The following is a 17,061-nucleotide window of genomic DNA, read 5'->3' on the forward strand; positions in this document are numbered from 1 at the left end:
ATCCATATTTCCTTATAGTGTCAATACATTACAATTCACGATATTAAATCACCAGCTGTCATTTGCTTTCTGAAAAGACCCCTCTTACACCTTTTATAATACAGTAATATGCTACACAATCAGCTGATTCAATTGCTTACCACTGGAGGATCAGACCCCATTTTTATTGTTCAATTAACCTTTGAAATGGATTCTTAGGAAGGTTACCCCACAAAGTAAAGTTTATTCAAGCTGTGAGGAAGGTGACATAGACTCTGGTGGTAAAAGAAGTCTGCTCCCTCTATATTCCCCGCCCCCCCGCAAGCAGATGTTTGCTAAAATTTAAGTATTCTGTTTCCTGCAATCTTCTCCACTACTCTCTTTATGCTGCTTATATGTAAACTGAGGTAAACCCACATTCCTTTGTTTTGGACATACCTGTTTACCAACTTCCCTTGACAAGTCTGGTTTCAAACATAAATTAGTCATTATTTCAGCATCTCTTGATAACTCTTAATACACACCACCTACATATATCACACAAAAATAGTAATGATCAGTGGGTTATCAGTTTTCAAATGATACCTCACAAGGAATATTCTGTACAAAGATTATTACAGTGGCATGTGGAGTGTGAATACAGGGGTGCTTAGTGTCACAACCATCCATCCCCCTCTACCCCATCCTTTGTCAATGAAGTGGGTCAATTTATTTATTTCTGGCTGTGTCCCAATCACCAACTGTCTCAATAAGAACTATGACTTTAGAAGCAAAAGGGATATGACCAAGTTCCTGGATCTTAGCAACACTGATTCATGGGGATTTTGAGATAATGAGTAATCCAGAGAATCGGTAAATTTTAAGATCACATTCCTGGCCTTCCATGACATATTTCATCAAGTATCTTATAAGAAATGTCCAGTTCTATTTTACATACTGCTTCCTCTTTCTCCAAATCGGAAATAATGTTTTCTAAATTCATATCAGAAATGCCCAATCTTTATACATTTGCTTTTAGTTCTTATATTGAAGATCTTAAAATCAGTGTTAGAGAGAAGTGTTTCTTACTTGCCTGAACTATGGAATTCCCTCCCCTCCCCCATGACAATTTAGTTGATGTAAGAGGAAAAATAGGTTCTTTTAGTCAACTCGAATTATACTATATTTTTCTATAGAAACCTAAACCTATTTACGCTTTTTCAATTAGTAAAACAGTTTTCTGAGAAAGTAGAGAATTTTCATTCTAAGGGAGACAATTAGCAAAGGCTATTTAAAAATTCTTGTTAAATACAGTTTTCTCTGAAATAAGAGACTACAGCCAGTACTAACAGTGCTAATTTTAGAAACCAATCTAATAACTTGTCAGTAATATTGAACTCCCCATGACCCACAGTAAAACAATAGTTTGGCATACAACACTAAAATAAGTACATGCCTGACATTTTAAGAAGAACATTTGCAGTATTTAGAGGAACCTGGTTTTTAGGGAGGCAGGAGGGGGGAAGGGCCTGCCCATCATTAATATTGAAAAAGATTTCTCTGGTGTTTAATACTTCTTGACTTGCTTCTAAAATCAAAAAGCAGACAAACCTCCATTACTTTAAAGGAGCATCAGCTTAAAAGTTATAAAAGTTTTCAGACAGAAATGTATCTACTATAGTTACAAATAACCTCTAAGATTACTATGATTCAAAGAAGTTAGCACAACAAATTTCCTTTGCAGTTTGTTGCAACTTTGCGCATTTGACAGAATTTTCTACACACAGTTTTGTTGAAGGGCATTTGCACTTCCTCTCTCAGACTCTACCATAGTGATATCAGTCACTCTGGGGGACTTTACATCCATGATCTTCCTAAGCATTGACACTCAGAGGATATTTACCAGTAATGCAACAGCTGGTTGTTTTTCAGGGTTTGCAAGTAGGAGGATGTCTTCCCTCCCCAGGAGTTCTGCATGTAGCTGGTGAACAACAGGAGCCAAAAACAGCCAGAGAAATGTCTTTCTTTCCTTTCCAGATTCCTTTATAGTTCACAAAAAGACTAGCAGAGCCATTAGCTCCTCAGACTCTTGCAAAGGGTAGAGAAACAACAGGATCCTTATGGGGGTGAGCAGTTCTTCACACCCTGGGGCTCTTGTGCAGGTCCTCAAGAAGAGTTCAGAAGTTTGGAGGTGCTACTGGTAGACAGGCAATGGTGTGTGTGACAGAGTTGGGACTCACCACCGCAGCACCTCCTGCTGTTCACTCTGGGAATTAGCTCAGTTCATGCGGAGCGCCCTCTGCCGGTGGTGTCCTGTCAGTCTCTCGCCCTAGATTGGCGTCTCGACCCGCGTTGCTCCCAGCTTGCGGCGTCCTCTTCAGGATGCTGGCCTCTGGCAGTGCCCACTGCTCTGGTCTCACCCCCTTCCAGGGGTTTGGTGGTATCAGCAGTCCTTCTCTTCACCCCAGCCACAATGGCCAACCACACCCCGAAGTCTAACCCTTTTTGGAAGGGGTCTGGTGCAGGGGATGGCCACTCCTAACAGCCAGGTGGAAGTGCAAGGGGGAGACCCAGGCCCGCCCTCTACTCTGGGTCCCGACCCAGGAACCCTTTGGCAGCAGCCTTCCTGCCTGCCCTCCTTCTCTCCCTTTGTCCGTCTCTCTCCCTGGGCCATTTCCCCTTCGGTCCCTTTGCACCGGCTAGGCCCTTTTTCTCAGGGCCCAGAGCCCGGCAGGTACCAGGTGGGAGTTCCCATCTGCTCCCCCCACCTGCCCAGCACTGCGCTGTCCCTGGTGCTAGTCTCCTCATGCAGGAGAGGGACCTTCACCCTCTGAAGGCCTAGGAAAGACTGCCTGCTCCCTTCCTGGGCAGCCTTTATATAGGGCCTAGCCTAGCCCTGACTGGCTCTCTAACAGGCCCTCCCTGATTGGCTGCCGCCTTGTGCAGCCACTCTGGCCTGTTGTAGCCCAATCTGGCATGGGGGTGGGGCACTGCCCCACCACAGTGTGCAAGGGGGAAAGAAAGGCAGGCGTAAATACGATTGTTAAGATGCTTATAAACCTCAGTGCAGAAGCAGAAAAAACATTTTAAATTGTTTAAAAGATTTTTTTAAGCAATTGAAGACTTACTATTGAAAGTGTTCCCTATCAAATAACTTGAATTTTTGAAACTTACTAATTTAATTCAAGATGAAAGTGGCCCTTTAAGTGATCTAGTTTTTCATAACAAGCCAATTATTTAGAAGTAACTGAGGTAGGAAGAGACAGTGTAAGGGTTGTCCTGTATTATTTTACAGAACTGTGGCTCATCAGGTCAGAGTACTGGAAAGCAAAAAGGGGTTCACCGTGCCAGGGCCAGAGTTTCCTCTCACTTCCACCAGTTTTATTTCAGTGGAATTTCTTCTGAAACACACTGTGCAAAATGAGAATCAGGCTCCCATTCTATCTCAGCGTGTATTATTGTAAAAACATGGAGTTCAAAGGCATTCAGTAACAGGTTGATAGGAATACAAAATATGAAGTGATGGAACTTAATTCTTTTTTTCAAATGGGTTACCTCCATATCTGCCTTTTATTACTCTGAGGACGAAGACCCCAATGCACTTTCATTTAACGACACACTCCCTTTCCTTAAAGACAGAAGTAATTCCAGAAATACAAACATATGGTGTATTTTGTTTTTCTAATAATTTGTCCACTTTCAGGGGCACATTGAAATAGTTGGTTAGTTTAGATCCAATCCTTCCCTAAAATCTGTGTGGGAGGGGGACTTTTATTTACCATAAGATATTTAGAGAAGTATAATTTTAGAACAGTAATATTGAAGGGCTTGATTTAACCTTGGATACCTAAGGGATTGTAGCAGCTATAGCTACTAAATCAACTAAAGCCTAAATCAACAATATCACTCAAATCCCAATGCACGTCTTATCCAAGTTGGTCAATAATAACGCAATTCAGTCTAAAATTTACTCTTCTGTGTTTGTTGCTATACGAATTCAAAAAACATGGAAAATCCTATATATTTAAACCTATTAAGAGATATCCTGCTTGTAATGAGGTAACACCTAATTTTTCTCTCCCATGAGGAAGCACACTTCACATTGTATCAACATTTCTAAACTGCGCTGGAATCGCTCTTTTCCTGTTTAAGAAAACAGGTTCCCAAACCAAAGTTAAACTCTTCTTCTGACAACACCTAGTTCAAAATTTTTAGTTTTTCCCCACCCTAGAATGGCTTCTAAATATTTAACCGACTTCCAGATTTGTAATGGAACATAAGGGAAGAAGAACATTACGTTTTGTAGTATGTCAGTCTTGTTCAGATAATTCAAGAGGGATTCACTGGAGACAGGAAAACGGAAAGCCAATTGTCAGATACTATTGTTTGATGAGAACTGACATGAAAAGGCAATTGTGACAACTGTAAATATTTTAAAATTCTGATGTGCGTTGCAAGTAGTGCTAGTTGAGACCAAAGTTATGGTAAGCAGGACTTCTGTGAAGCAGGTAAGTAACACTTTCCCCCTTATACAGATTCAGATCGGAGGCACAAAAGCCTGGACTTTCAAAGTAGCCTTAGGAAATTAGTCACTCAGCTCACATTTAATTTCCTTTGCACAAAGTCACATAGGCCAAGCCAGGAAATTTACCCAAATCTCTTGGGCCTCAGCCAATGTCTGAACGACAAGAATATCATTCTCCATAGAGCTCACTTTAAGAGAAAGCTGGCAAGCAAGTGAAATGGAGACTCAAAACCAAGAAAGTATCTCGAGAAATGGTCCCATCAGTGAGAATCATGTATGGCCATTGTACTCTTCCTCATTTCAGTGGCAAATAGACTTCTCTGGTATTGATCAACTCTCTGTTTGCCATAAGGGAAGACTCATATCCTTTTCTGGGGATAAAGTGTTTTGCACATTGGCTAGCATGTGAACAATTCTAAAGGATATATCTATTAGGAAAAGAGTGGTTGTAAGGTGAATATGAAAAATAAAGAATACAGCATCTTAATACTATCAGATATTAAATATTATGGCAGTGACATTTTGCTACAGTCTCAGTCAAAGCTGATAACATCACTACCTGTATGAAGTGTCTTCGAAACAATTTAGTCAGTCTCTCAAGAGACTTTAGTATCTTCTATATCCAAAAATAGTACACTGATTGGGAGGTACAGGGGAGCTATAATGTAAATTTCAGTCATATTCAATATTTAAAAATGCACAACTATAAAATATTTTATTATGTTAGGTGTGCAAAAAGAAAAACATTTTTTGCATTTTATTTGTGATAAGCTATTTGGAGAAAATTCACTCTAGGGAAGAGCACCTGTGTAAAGCCCTTCTGTTTCACTTACTCCCTTAGGGGTTGATCTAAACCTATGGAAGTGAAAAAGTGTCTTCAGGAAGGGAGAGCATCTGAAGGAAACCCTGTTCCAGCCTGTGCACTTGAAAGGGCCTGAGTTTCCACAGAACAGGCTCCTGTCTCCATCCAGGCATTGGAGTTAGTGGAGATGTTCAGAAGCCCAATTTCTAGCTTTCCCTCTGCACCATGCTGCACTCCGCACAAATGAGCAGGGGCACAAAGAGTCCCAGTATAACACCTCTCCAGACAAAGGCAGGCAGACCCTGGCAGCCTAGCCATTAAACAAAACAAACGAACAAACACACACTCCTTTTCCTTCATTGACTTCTTCAAATTTGCACTGCAGCAGGGATGAGATGGTCTGCCTGCCTGCAGCTGAAGAGGCAGACAAAAAACAGCAATTTCTGAAAGGTGGAACCAAACCTCCCCTAGCACTGACTGATGGATATTGTCTGCCTCTAAGGCTACATAGGCTGCCTCTAAGACTAAGGCTACACCCAAATGTCATGGATCTGTGTACCTCATTATGAATAAGAAAGACTTATGCACATGCTTAACTTTACACACTATATTTGATAGGATTACTCATGAGGTGTAGAATTAAACTCATTCTTAAATCTTTGTAGGATCAGGGGCTTACACCTTATTGAGAAAGGACTACAGGTTCAAATCTCAGTTTGCATTTAATTTTTCTCTGTATAACACTTTCTACCAGGCAAGACTGTTCTTACTACTACATCTATGTTTACCTGTAAATATTACTGCAAAAGATGAACGCTATATTAGAATACAAGTAAATACCTTGTCAGTTTGAAATACCTTGTCCTATGTCACACCCTATTAAGCAATTGCTTAGCCTATTTCTAAAACATACAAGGGACCATTACCTGCTAATTTTAAATTTCTAGTAGCATCTAAAATTGTGTCATATACATACAGTATAAGTTCTGGAGGAAAAATGTTTCATGTAAACTGTCAAATGTTATGACAAATAATCCACAAGCCAATTAACCTATTTTACACAATGACTAAAACTAAAATCCATTCTATCTTCGAAACAGATTTCATTCTTCATAGCAAGTTCAGCATGAAACTTGATCTCAGACCAGTTCAAATAATTCTAAAAGAGGCCAGTTGACATTTTATAAATACACCCACAGCAAAAATAACTTAAGGAGGCGCAATGTAAGAACTGTTGGACTGCCAGCTTCTTCTGAACACATTCCAAAAGCAGCTGTGCATTTTTCAAAAGGTGTAGAAAGCTATATGAAGATTTTGTGGCAAACAATGGAAACCCCATACTCTCAGAAGTAATGGTCTGCAGTCCTGGGAAGTTGTTATAAACAGACAAATCTTTATTATGAGAACTGAATAATTAAGTGTTAACTTTATATCCTGAGTAAAAGAGAGATTTTCACAAAACCATATGCATTATCAATTTCCTCTAGATTTTCATTTTAAAACAGGAAATATTTATCGTTCAGACCTTTTAGGCAGACCAGGAATTCCACTAATATGGTAAATCAGTTATTTCCATTTCAATAAATTATGTAGTAAGATAACAGGCAGCCCTAGTGGATTCCCTAGGAAAGAGAAAGTGTCCAAGATGGCAGTGATTTAGCTTTAAAATTTGCCTTTGCTCCATTAGATGAAACAGCCACCCAGTTTCTAAAACCATTCCCAAATTCCATGTGAGTTAGTGTTTTGGAGAGTTAGCCTCACTCAACATGATTAAAGTCAATAATTATAAATCTGATAAAAAGTGAATGCCCCTGCATAAACCTATATTTTACTGCTATGCATTACCCTGGACAATAGCCTCTCACCCCTCCTAATTAAGACTGCCAGTTTGTCACGGAGGTCACGGAAGTCATGGATTCCATGACTTTCTGGGCCCTCCGAGACTTCTGCAGCAGCCAGGACGGCTGGCCCGGGGGTTGCCTGCAGCTCAGACAGCTCCTGGGCCAGGCACAGCGGCCACTGCTGGAGCAGTCTCGGGCCACTGTGCCTGTCCACCCCCAGCAGCAACAGGAGGAGTTTGGGTATGGGAGGGGTCTCAGAGCTGGGGAACAGGAAAGGGTGAGGGCTCTGGGCAGTGCTTACCTTGTCAGATTTGACAAAATGCAAAGAAGGTACCAATGTGAGATTTCCAAAAATAGCTACAGCACTCAACCCAAGGTTTAAGAATCTGAAGTGCTGTCCAAAATCTGAGAGGGATGAGGTGTGACGCATGCTTTTAGAAGTCTTAAAAGAGCAACCCTCTGATGTGGAAACTACAGAACCCAAACCACCAAAAAAGAAAATCAACCTTCTGCCGGTGGCATCTGACTCAGATGATGAAAATGAACATGGGTCAGTCTGCACTGCTTTGCATCGTTATCAAGCAAAACCCATCATCAGCATGGAAGCATGCCCTCTGGAATGGTGGTTGAAGCATGAAAAGACATGATTTTTTAGCGCATCTGGCATGTAAATACCTTGAAACGCCAGCTACAACAGTGCCACACAAGTGCCTGTTCTCGCTTTCAGGTGACATTGTAAAGAAGAAGCAGGCAGCATTATCTCCTGCAAATTACAACCAGCCTTGTTTGTCTGAGTGACTGGCTGACCAGGAAGTAGGACTGAAGTAGGCTCTAAAGTTTTACATTGTTTTATTTTTGAATGCAATTTTTTGGTACCTAATTCCACATTTATAAGTTCAACTTTCATGATAAAGAGATTGCACTATAGTACTTGTGAGATGATTTGAAAAATACGTTTATTACAGTGCAAGTATTTGTAATAAAAATATAAAGTGAGCACTGTACACTTTGTATTCTGTGTTATAACTGAAATTAATATATTTGAAAATGTAGTAAACATCCAAAAATATTTAAAATAAATGGTATTCTATTGTTTAATCGCACGATTAATTTTTTAAATTGCTTGACAGCCCTGATTACCTGATACCCACCAGAAACCACATAACTACAGATGTAAATACATGCATGGCCACAGTTCAATTCTAGTCACAAAATGCATGCAAAAATTCTGCGGGTGAAAACTGAGTCCACAAAATGCCACCCCCTGCTTGTGAAAGTTTAGCTCTAAATGCTTTAAAATGAATGTCTAAGAGTTTTGTTTTCTGCCTTATTTAGCATTGGAACATATATTCTTAAAATGTCAAGTTCTCAGACTTCTACCTGCTCAGGAGTATTTAGGTCACTAGTTATAAAAAAAATATATATATATATATAAAAGTTTGCTCCAACTTTTTTTTTTGCTTTCTATTTTATATATACTACTTAATATTCCAGTATAAAAAAAGGCTCCTGTAACAGTCTCTAAGTGACCTGGGGCATTTCTTTAAATATAAAAGTCATAAAATATGTGATCTTTAATCCCTCACGGAAACCAGTTATAGAATTTAATAGGGGTGGAACCAATAGAGTCCCACTGTAAGATTAATTTCAAAACATTATTTAAATAGTAAATAATATCCTATTCATAAAATGTTTAAACCATGCTATATAAATTTAAGAGAGAACTATATCTCTGCTATAGAACTCTATAGCTAGATTTTTAAATAATATAGAAATAGTCTTGTATGAAAAGGAATACCATGCAAACAAGTGCAAGCTAAAAAATGTACAATTGCCATTAAAAAAAAGTCAGCATTTATATTTTATATTTATAAATATATATATATAAATATACAATATAAATGCTTTCATATTACTATATTTTACTGTTTCCTGATTACAAGTAATGAAATCAAATACATCTGAGTAATCAATTTTGTTTTAAGTTGTTCAGAGACTTGCATGAGACTCAAGAAGTGTCTAAAAACAGATCAGTCTAGTTCTGCTGTAAAAGTTGAATATAATGCACAAATTAAACAAATATTTCAGTAAATGTTTCAGTTAATAACCTGAGGTCAGATCCTGCCATTGGATCTGTGTGGAGCCTAAGTTGCTATTTTAACAAAAAAAAAAAAGTCCTTACAGTATCTGCAATCATATTATAAACATTTGATCTGTACAGTTCTTTTAAATAAATCAGTATGAATTATAGCTGTTGTGCTTTTTAAAAAAAAAAGAATGCAGTGACTTTCCTGCACTTCATCCCCAGCTATGGAAATTTTCTGCAGAGTATTCAGACGTCACAGTAACTTTGTATATTTCAGCTCTAAAAAGTAACAGCTACACACAGCTGCCAATGACTGGCAAATTGCAGTTATTTATCTGAGCTTCAACTGTGAACAGTGCGAAAGACTACTGAACATAAACATCATGTTTTTCTTAAATTTCAATCTTAAAAAAATTTAACCCACTCATCAGTTCCTTCCACAACATCCCAAAGGCTACTCCAGCCCAGAATCAGCAGAACACCATGTACTCTGCACCACCTCCATCTGCCTTCTATTTGAAGGTTGGGGTAATGAAGGAAATGGGTGGTATACGGCTGAAGTAGCTGGCCAAAAATATCAGAAAGAATCCTCAACTGCACATTTCGGGCAGTTGTATGACTGCTTTGTCTTATCAGCAGAAAAGAGAACCTTGTTAGGACTGAAAATCTGGCCCCAAGTGTTTATCATCATGTTAGTTAATGTGTTAACAGGTATTTTGGCAATTTCCCTGTATAGACAAAGTCCAAATGAGGGCAAAAGTGTCAACACTAATTACTCTCCTCCAGTACATCCTCTTAGGGCACAGGAGTCACTGTTGAAACAAGGAGGTGCAGTAGCAGACACGAAAAAAAGAACTGAATCTGTGATGTGCACAAGTGGCCAGCCCAGTAGTATGACAGCCAATCAGAGCAGAGGTTGTGAATGCTCTTGATCAGCAAGAGGTAGGAAGGTTATGGAAGTAGCACCTCTCTTTATTCTTGAGACCATAATTTTTGGTGGCTACATGAAGTAGCATTAAAAGGCATCCGAGGGAGCCAAACACAAGTAAGTAGTGTAGTAAGAAATTGTGTAGTGATGACATGGAACTTCTGAGGGGATGGGGGAAATGAGTGAGTGTCTCTTGAAAGAGCAACCCATCCTCACTAATACCTTGGAAGATAAAAATAATCTTCCCCATTTAAAAAAAAAAAGTGTGAGTGATCCTGCATTACAGGAGACCAAACTCAGCTTACATGCTTACAATTTAATTAACAAATCTACTTCTTGCTGTACTAGTGATGGTGTATAAATTAAATACCGAACATTTTTATTATGACCAGCAGTGGACAATTTATTTTGCAGAGTAATCCAGGTCCAGAGCTGTGCTCCAATTCACCAGATGGTTAGGTTTCAGTTCAACAATCCTCTCCAGCGTTTATTTCAGGAGTTCTAACTAAAATGAAAAACTTGGAAAGAATCTCTGGCTGCATCCCCTTCATGCAACTTTGTTGGCCGTAAGGACCAAGACAAAAATATACAAGCCAAAAGGGTAGCTCTTACGTTTCCCCTGGAGCTCCTTGACCTGATTTCTGGTTGGCACAACCTTGGACTCTCTCTTCAGTGGAAATAACCCAGTCCCACTTTAAAAGTGCTGAATCTACATAGGTTCAAATACACTTAATTAGTTCCCAGATGGAAGTGGCTTCCTGAGCTGCTGCTGGACTTTGACTGGGAAGGAATCTATGAAACTACAGGCTGCTGTCTAGCAGCAGAGCAGCCTAGCAGGGGCACTGCTGGGAGGAAGGAAAGCAGATCTACAAGGCTTCTCTCCATGGGGCACCAAAAGACCTGTACCCTCTGTATGACATTCCAGGGTGCAGTCCAGATTAGTCAAGGGGTGTATCACCACCTGCCCTGCCACCTTGGGTGCGTCACAATGCTTGTCTGGCAGCCACATCTCAGTCATAGTTTCAGTTTATGTTCATAATTGTATATATCATGTTGCTACATACATTCCACCATATTACTGACCAGTGAGTTATTAATTATCAAAATGATACCCCAAAAGGTACACTCTATATAAAGATTATCACAACAAGTGCATGTGAATACAAGGTGCACTCAGTCACACCCTGTGACAAGTGGACAGCATGACTTCAAGTATAATGTCCTTGAAATGTATACTCTTATAAATGGAAGTGTGAAAACTACAGTAGTGTTCTGTACTGTTAATGGTTGTAGCTGGAAAGTATATGTATGTTCTTGTGGAATGGTATATAAAAACAATTTTTAAAAACATTTGCCATACAAATATAATGAAATTGACTAAAAATACAATTAATACAACAGCCTGTTTTAGAAATACTTAATTTTGTACAGATAATATTATGAATCAGCCACTATTTTTAGGTTTGATTTGGTTTTGGGTTTGTTTTTTTGGGAGGGTGTGGGTGGGAAGGAAGAAGGAATTTCACACTGTGAATGGGTATACAGACTAGTTTGCAAGTTACACATATGTAAAGAAAGTTCCTTTATCAATAGTTATTCAAGGCATGAGAAGGCAAGGCAAATGTTAGCAGATCTTCAAGAAGTCGCAAACAAGACCAAGCCAGATTCATATCACTTGCACAGAATTAATCATGGTTACTTAGCTAAAGCCTGGTAGAAGCTGCCTTCAAGAGAACGAACTACAGCTGGACTTGACTTCAGCCCAGTCTGGATTCCAATTATAGGATATAAGATCAGTTAGCTATACAAAAGGATTGATAAGCAGCATCTCAACATAAATGCTTCCTGAAGAAAAAATAGTTTTTGGGTGCAGTTTGAGCTCTGGCACAACTTTGGCTGACATTTACTGTTATTACTGCAAGATTAACTACAGTGCTGCCATCAATTAATTGCACAATTAAAAGACACCAGGAGAGTGTAGCATGTGTAATTACTATGGTTCCAATCCATGCTGCACTTAAACTGGCATCTATATAATATAACGTTTCATACTTTTTTTTTTTTTGGAAGTACCTCTCATCTGCTTGAAAAGATTGTTAGTAATAATAAAATAAACTTAGCATTTTATAGCACCTTCAATGCAAGAATCTGAAAGCACTTTACAAAGTGCTAACGATAGCCCAATACCCCATTAGGTAAAATTTCATACCTTTCTCAGAGATGGGTAAACTGAGGCCCAAAGGCATAAAAGCTAAACTAAAAAGCATAGAATATAATTCACGCAACTATCAGCAGGCTAGCAATACAGTTCAATCTACAGAAGACATTATAAAGTATTCAGGAATGTTCAGAACACCAAAGGGTTAACATAAATCAGTACCTCATGCTACTGATATAAAAATGTTTATAAAAATATTCCAATAGAGTCAGTCTAATTTGCATTGCAAGAAGTGCATTGTTACATAGACATGAGGAAGAGAAGGGACCAAGAACTAGTAATCTAAATTTATATTAGAAAGGATTCTCTGGACACTGATTTCAGTTTTACTGAAAATTTTTCATGCTTCCCAACAATATCTTTGAATACTTTGGGTTTACCTTTATTTGATTTACAGGTTACCATATTCGTAATTCAAACATGGTCAGGGACACAATCTTTCAGCTTTTATAATCATAGAATATCAGGGTTGGAAGGGACCTCAGGAGGCCATCTAGTCCAACCTGCTGCTCAGATCAGGACAATCCCCAACTAAATCATCCCAGCCAGGGCTTTGTCAAGCCTGACCTTAAAAACCTCTAAGGAAGGAGATTCCACCACCTCCCTAGGTAACCCATTCCAGTGCTTCACCACCCTGCTAGTGAAAAAAAGTTTTTCCTAATATCCATCCTAAACCTACCCCACCACAACTTGAGACCATTATTCCTTGTTCTATCATCTGGTACCACGGAGAACAGTCTAGATCCATCCTCTTTGGAACACCCTTTCAGCTATTAAATCCCCCCTCATTCCCTGCTATTGAAAGCAGCTATCAAATCCCTGCTTATTCTTCTCTTCTGCAGACTAAACAATCCCAGTTCCCTCAGCCTCTCCTCATAACTCATGTGTTCCAGCCCTCTAATAATTTTATTGCCCTCCGCTGGACTGTTTCCAATTTTTCCACATCCTTCTTGTAGTGTGGGGCCCAAAACTGGACGCAGTACTCCAAATGAGGCCTCACCAATGTCGGATAGAGGGGAACGATCATGTCCCACGATCTGCTGGCAATTCTCCTACTTATATAGCCCAAAATGCCGTTAGCCTTCTTGGCAACAAGGGCACACTGTTGCCTCATATCCAGCTTCTCATCCACTGTAACCCCTAGGTCCTTTTCCGCAGAACTGCTACCTAGCCACTCGGTCCCTAGTTTGTAGCAGTGCATGGGATTCTTCTGTCCTAAGTGCAGGACTCTGCACCTGTCCCCGTTGAACCTCATCAGATTTCTTTTGGCCCAATCCTCTAATTTGTCTAGGTCCCTCTGTATCCTATCCCTACCCTCCAGCGTATCTACCTCTCCTCCCAGTTTAGTGTCATCTGCAAACTTGCTGAGGGTGCAATCCACTCCATCCTCCAGATCATTAATGAAGATATTGAACAAAACCGGCCCCAGGACTGACCCTTGGGGTACTCCGCTTGATACTGGCTGCCAACTAGACATGGAGCCATTGATCACTACCCATTGAGCCCAAACTAGCCAGCTTTTTACCCATCTTACAGTCCATTCATCCAGCCCATACTACTTTAACTTGCTGGCAAGAATACTGTGGGAGACAGTATCAAAAGCTTGAAGCCCAGTGTCAGGATTACGCATGAAAAATCCGCTGGATTTCACACAGGCAACTTTTGAAGCAGCTATACGCTTACAGGACATAAGGACATTGTTTAACGCAAACATTTGCTATTTAAAATTTTTTAGTGGAAACTAAGCTGAATAGCTATTAATGCAATGGACTGGTTAAAAAGAAAATCATTTTTCACTTATTGACATAAATCTTGTATATTAATATGACGCAAAAGAATAAAAATGGATTACTGAAATTATAGAAACACATGGATTATATTTATTACCTCATGTGCAGATGGCTCTCATATACAAAAAATCTGCAGAGTTTTAAATACTTATCTTAAGGGAGTCTACCTAGTAAGCAGAGAAAGTGGCCAGCTGTATACTTTTCCCCCCCAAGAGAGTTCTAAAGTACATGTATTGTATATAAACTTTCTCAGTTTTACCTTTATGTTGTCTACTTTAGCTATCGAGCAAATATTTCTAATAATAAATAAAAAAATAAGCAAATGTTTCTTTAAAACTCATTCTCAGAATATGGAAAATATCTGTGCTTTGACATTTAAGCATTCAGCACAGCATTAGATACACTCCAGTGCAAACAAAGAAAAGAAAAGGAAGAAAAACTAAGTAGCATAATATGTCTAATATTTACACAGCAAATATGTATGAATGTTAGATGGACTATCACAAGATATCTCTAATATGTAATACGTGTTAGAGAACAGCTTCCACTCTGGGAGAAATATGGAAAATATAGTTCTTCTAGCCAGCTTAGTTGAAGAAATGCAAGACTTTAGTGTTTGGCATCTTTCATCTGAGAACCTCAGAGCACTTAACATTAATTAAGCCTTACAACATTTCTATGAGGTGGAAAATAAGGTGCATACACAGAGATTAAGGATCAAGCTTTCAAAAGTACTGAAGTAATTTATGAGTTTAAATCCTGAACAATCAATGGGACATAGGTTTACAAGTTACTTAGGGGCTTCTGAAAATTTTCCTGTGTCTGATGTATTGTACATTGACTGAAAATTAATAGCAAAGCAGAATGCAAAGTAACAAAAAATTTAATAGCATCTAACATTAGGAGACAATGGGAAGTTAAAATTAAGATTTAGACTTATCTTTACTTTGAGCATTGAAGATTTCAGATGAGCAGTTTAAATGTTTCTGTATATGTCTTTAGTGGGTGGAAAATTGGGGGGTAGGGAGATGCAGGGAGGGACAAGTAATATGACAGAGGAGGTGGCAGAAAAGCATGACAGAAGCTATTTAAGACCACCAAGGTTTTTCCTCTGATCCTCTATAAGGACAGCTACTCCCAAACTGCTCTTCTCTCACTCATTTGAGTCTCATGCCATGAAATATTGTTTAAGCTAAGTTTGCTAAAATCCAAAACTTCTCCCTCCTCTCTCATTCCTCTTCTCCATTACCCCTTCCCTATCCTCTTTATCTTGACCCAGAGGACTGTAGATACAAATCTTCAAACGCATCTAAGTGACTTAGGAGTCTACGTCCCATTAACTTTCAGTATTTTTGAAATTTTACCCTACATCTAAATTTGGACAGCCATCCCACTCCAGCGTGTGTTCCATTTAGATGGCTTCTATTCCACTGTATTAATTTTTAAATGTTTATTAAGTTCACTTCAGTTTTCAATCAACTACTTAATATTCAGCAGAAAAAGTATTCAGATTGTGAAGTGGGATGTCTATCATTTCTAACAGTAACAAATCCTGTTTGTCTGAGCAAGAACCATAGTGAAGTCTAGTCAGAAAAAAATATTTGTAAAATCAAGCATATTTTCTAAAATCCAGTCATTACAGATTAATACCTGTCTGTCTTCCCAACTCCTCAAGTACATTCAAGTAAGGTTCCCCATTTTTGCTCTTTTACCTTTCCTTTGAGTCTATTTTGTGGAACCAAAACTGAAAGCTAGAATTTGTATACTAGTACTTTCCACACAAAATGTTACAACGTTGTTTCCTGAAACATCTTTCTTTCCACCTCAGTTATTTTGGGATTGATCTATGGCATAAATGAACGCCAGGCACTATGCAGTGGTATCCAAGATCTATTTATTAAATGATTGTGCTGTCAACTTTGGGGGAAAAGGTATAGTTATGGTGCCCATTCAGAAATAGGAACTGGCAATATGATCTGGAGTTTTTTCAATTTTTGGTCTCTGGTACATCTTCTTGTAAGAGATGGCTCTCCAGCAGCCTAGATTAAATAAATTGATGGTATGAGGCACTGTCTACACACCAAGTTACAACAGTTTAACTAAAATCAGTTTTAAAACAGTTAACTTGTAACAAAAAAAAAAATCTTGTAAGGACACTTGTATCAATTTAAGACTGGTGTATATCAATTTAGCTAACCTGTAATACATTTTTAAATTGATACAAGTGTCCCCCCCTGGGTATTGACACTTGTTTAACTACATTGGTTTAACCATACTGTTAATCATAACAGTATAAGTTCATGTGTTGCGAAAGCCTCAATCTTTTTTCAGTTTACCTCAAATACCACCATAATTGAAATCCTCTGTTAGCTGGTCTGAAAAAGAAAAAAAAAATGAAAAGTGAAGAGTTTTTCGATTCTCTGCTCCTTGAAGTCTTTAAACTACAATTTGAGGACTTCAATAGCTCAGACATAGGTGAGAGGTTTTTCGCAGGAGTGGGTGGGTGAAATTCTGTGGCCTGCGTTATGCAGGAGGTCGGACTAGATGATCATAATGGTCCCTTCTTACCTAAATATCTATGAACCGCAATTTCCCCTTTTAAAATGACCTGTTTAGTTCATGCTAGATGAGCAATATGCTTCATGCCAGAGAAGTTTGCACTTCCAGTGCCCTTGCTTTATCTGGGTTGTGGAAAGAGGATTTTAGATTTCAGTGGGAGTTAGGCATCTAAATATGTTTGTGGATCTAGATATTAGTATCTTAAATCCAGTACTCCTCAAGAGAACTAAATAGAAACAGAATGCAAGAGCTGAAGGATTAGCAATTTATAAGGAAAACAAATTAAAAGAGAGAAACAGTAGTCAAACAAGCTTCTAGATCACAAATTTAACAAAAGTGTGCATATCAAGAAAG

General features: G+C 38.7%; 1 protein-coding gene across 4 annotated transcripts in view; it reads right to left on the reverse strand.

Moving 5' to 3' along the window:
* Positions 1 to 17,061, reverse strand: part of INPP5A (inositol polyphosphate-5-phosphatase A) — a 429,845-nt gene that overhangs the window by 358,847 nt on the left and 53,937 nt on the right. The window contains exon 2 of one of the 4 annotated variants that reach the window (XM_078853839.1): positions 16,485 to 16,523. The exons of the other annotated variants lie outside the window; for them this stretch is intronic. Within the exon in view, the coding sequence (XP_078709965.1) occupies positions 16,485 to 16,499 (15 nt within the window). The 5' untranslated portion in view covers positions 16,500 to 16,523. The remainder of the gene's footprint in view (positions 1 to 16,484; positions 16,524 to 17,061) is intronic. 4 annotated transcript variants of the gene reach the window in all.

The sequence above is a fragment of the Lepidochelys kempii genome, chromosome 7 (assembly GCF_965140285.1).
Source record: "Lepidochelys kempii isolate rLepKem1 chromosome 7, rLepKem1.hap1, whole genome shotgun sequence".
NCBI classification, from domain to species: domain Eukaryota; kingdom Metazoa; phylum Chordata; order Testudines; family Cheloniidae; genus Lepidochelys; species Lepidochelys kempii.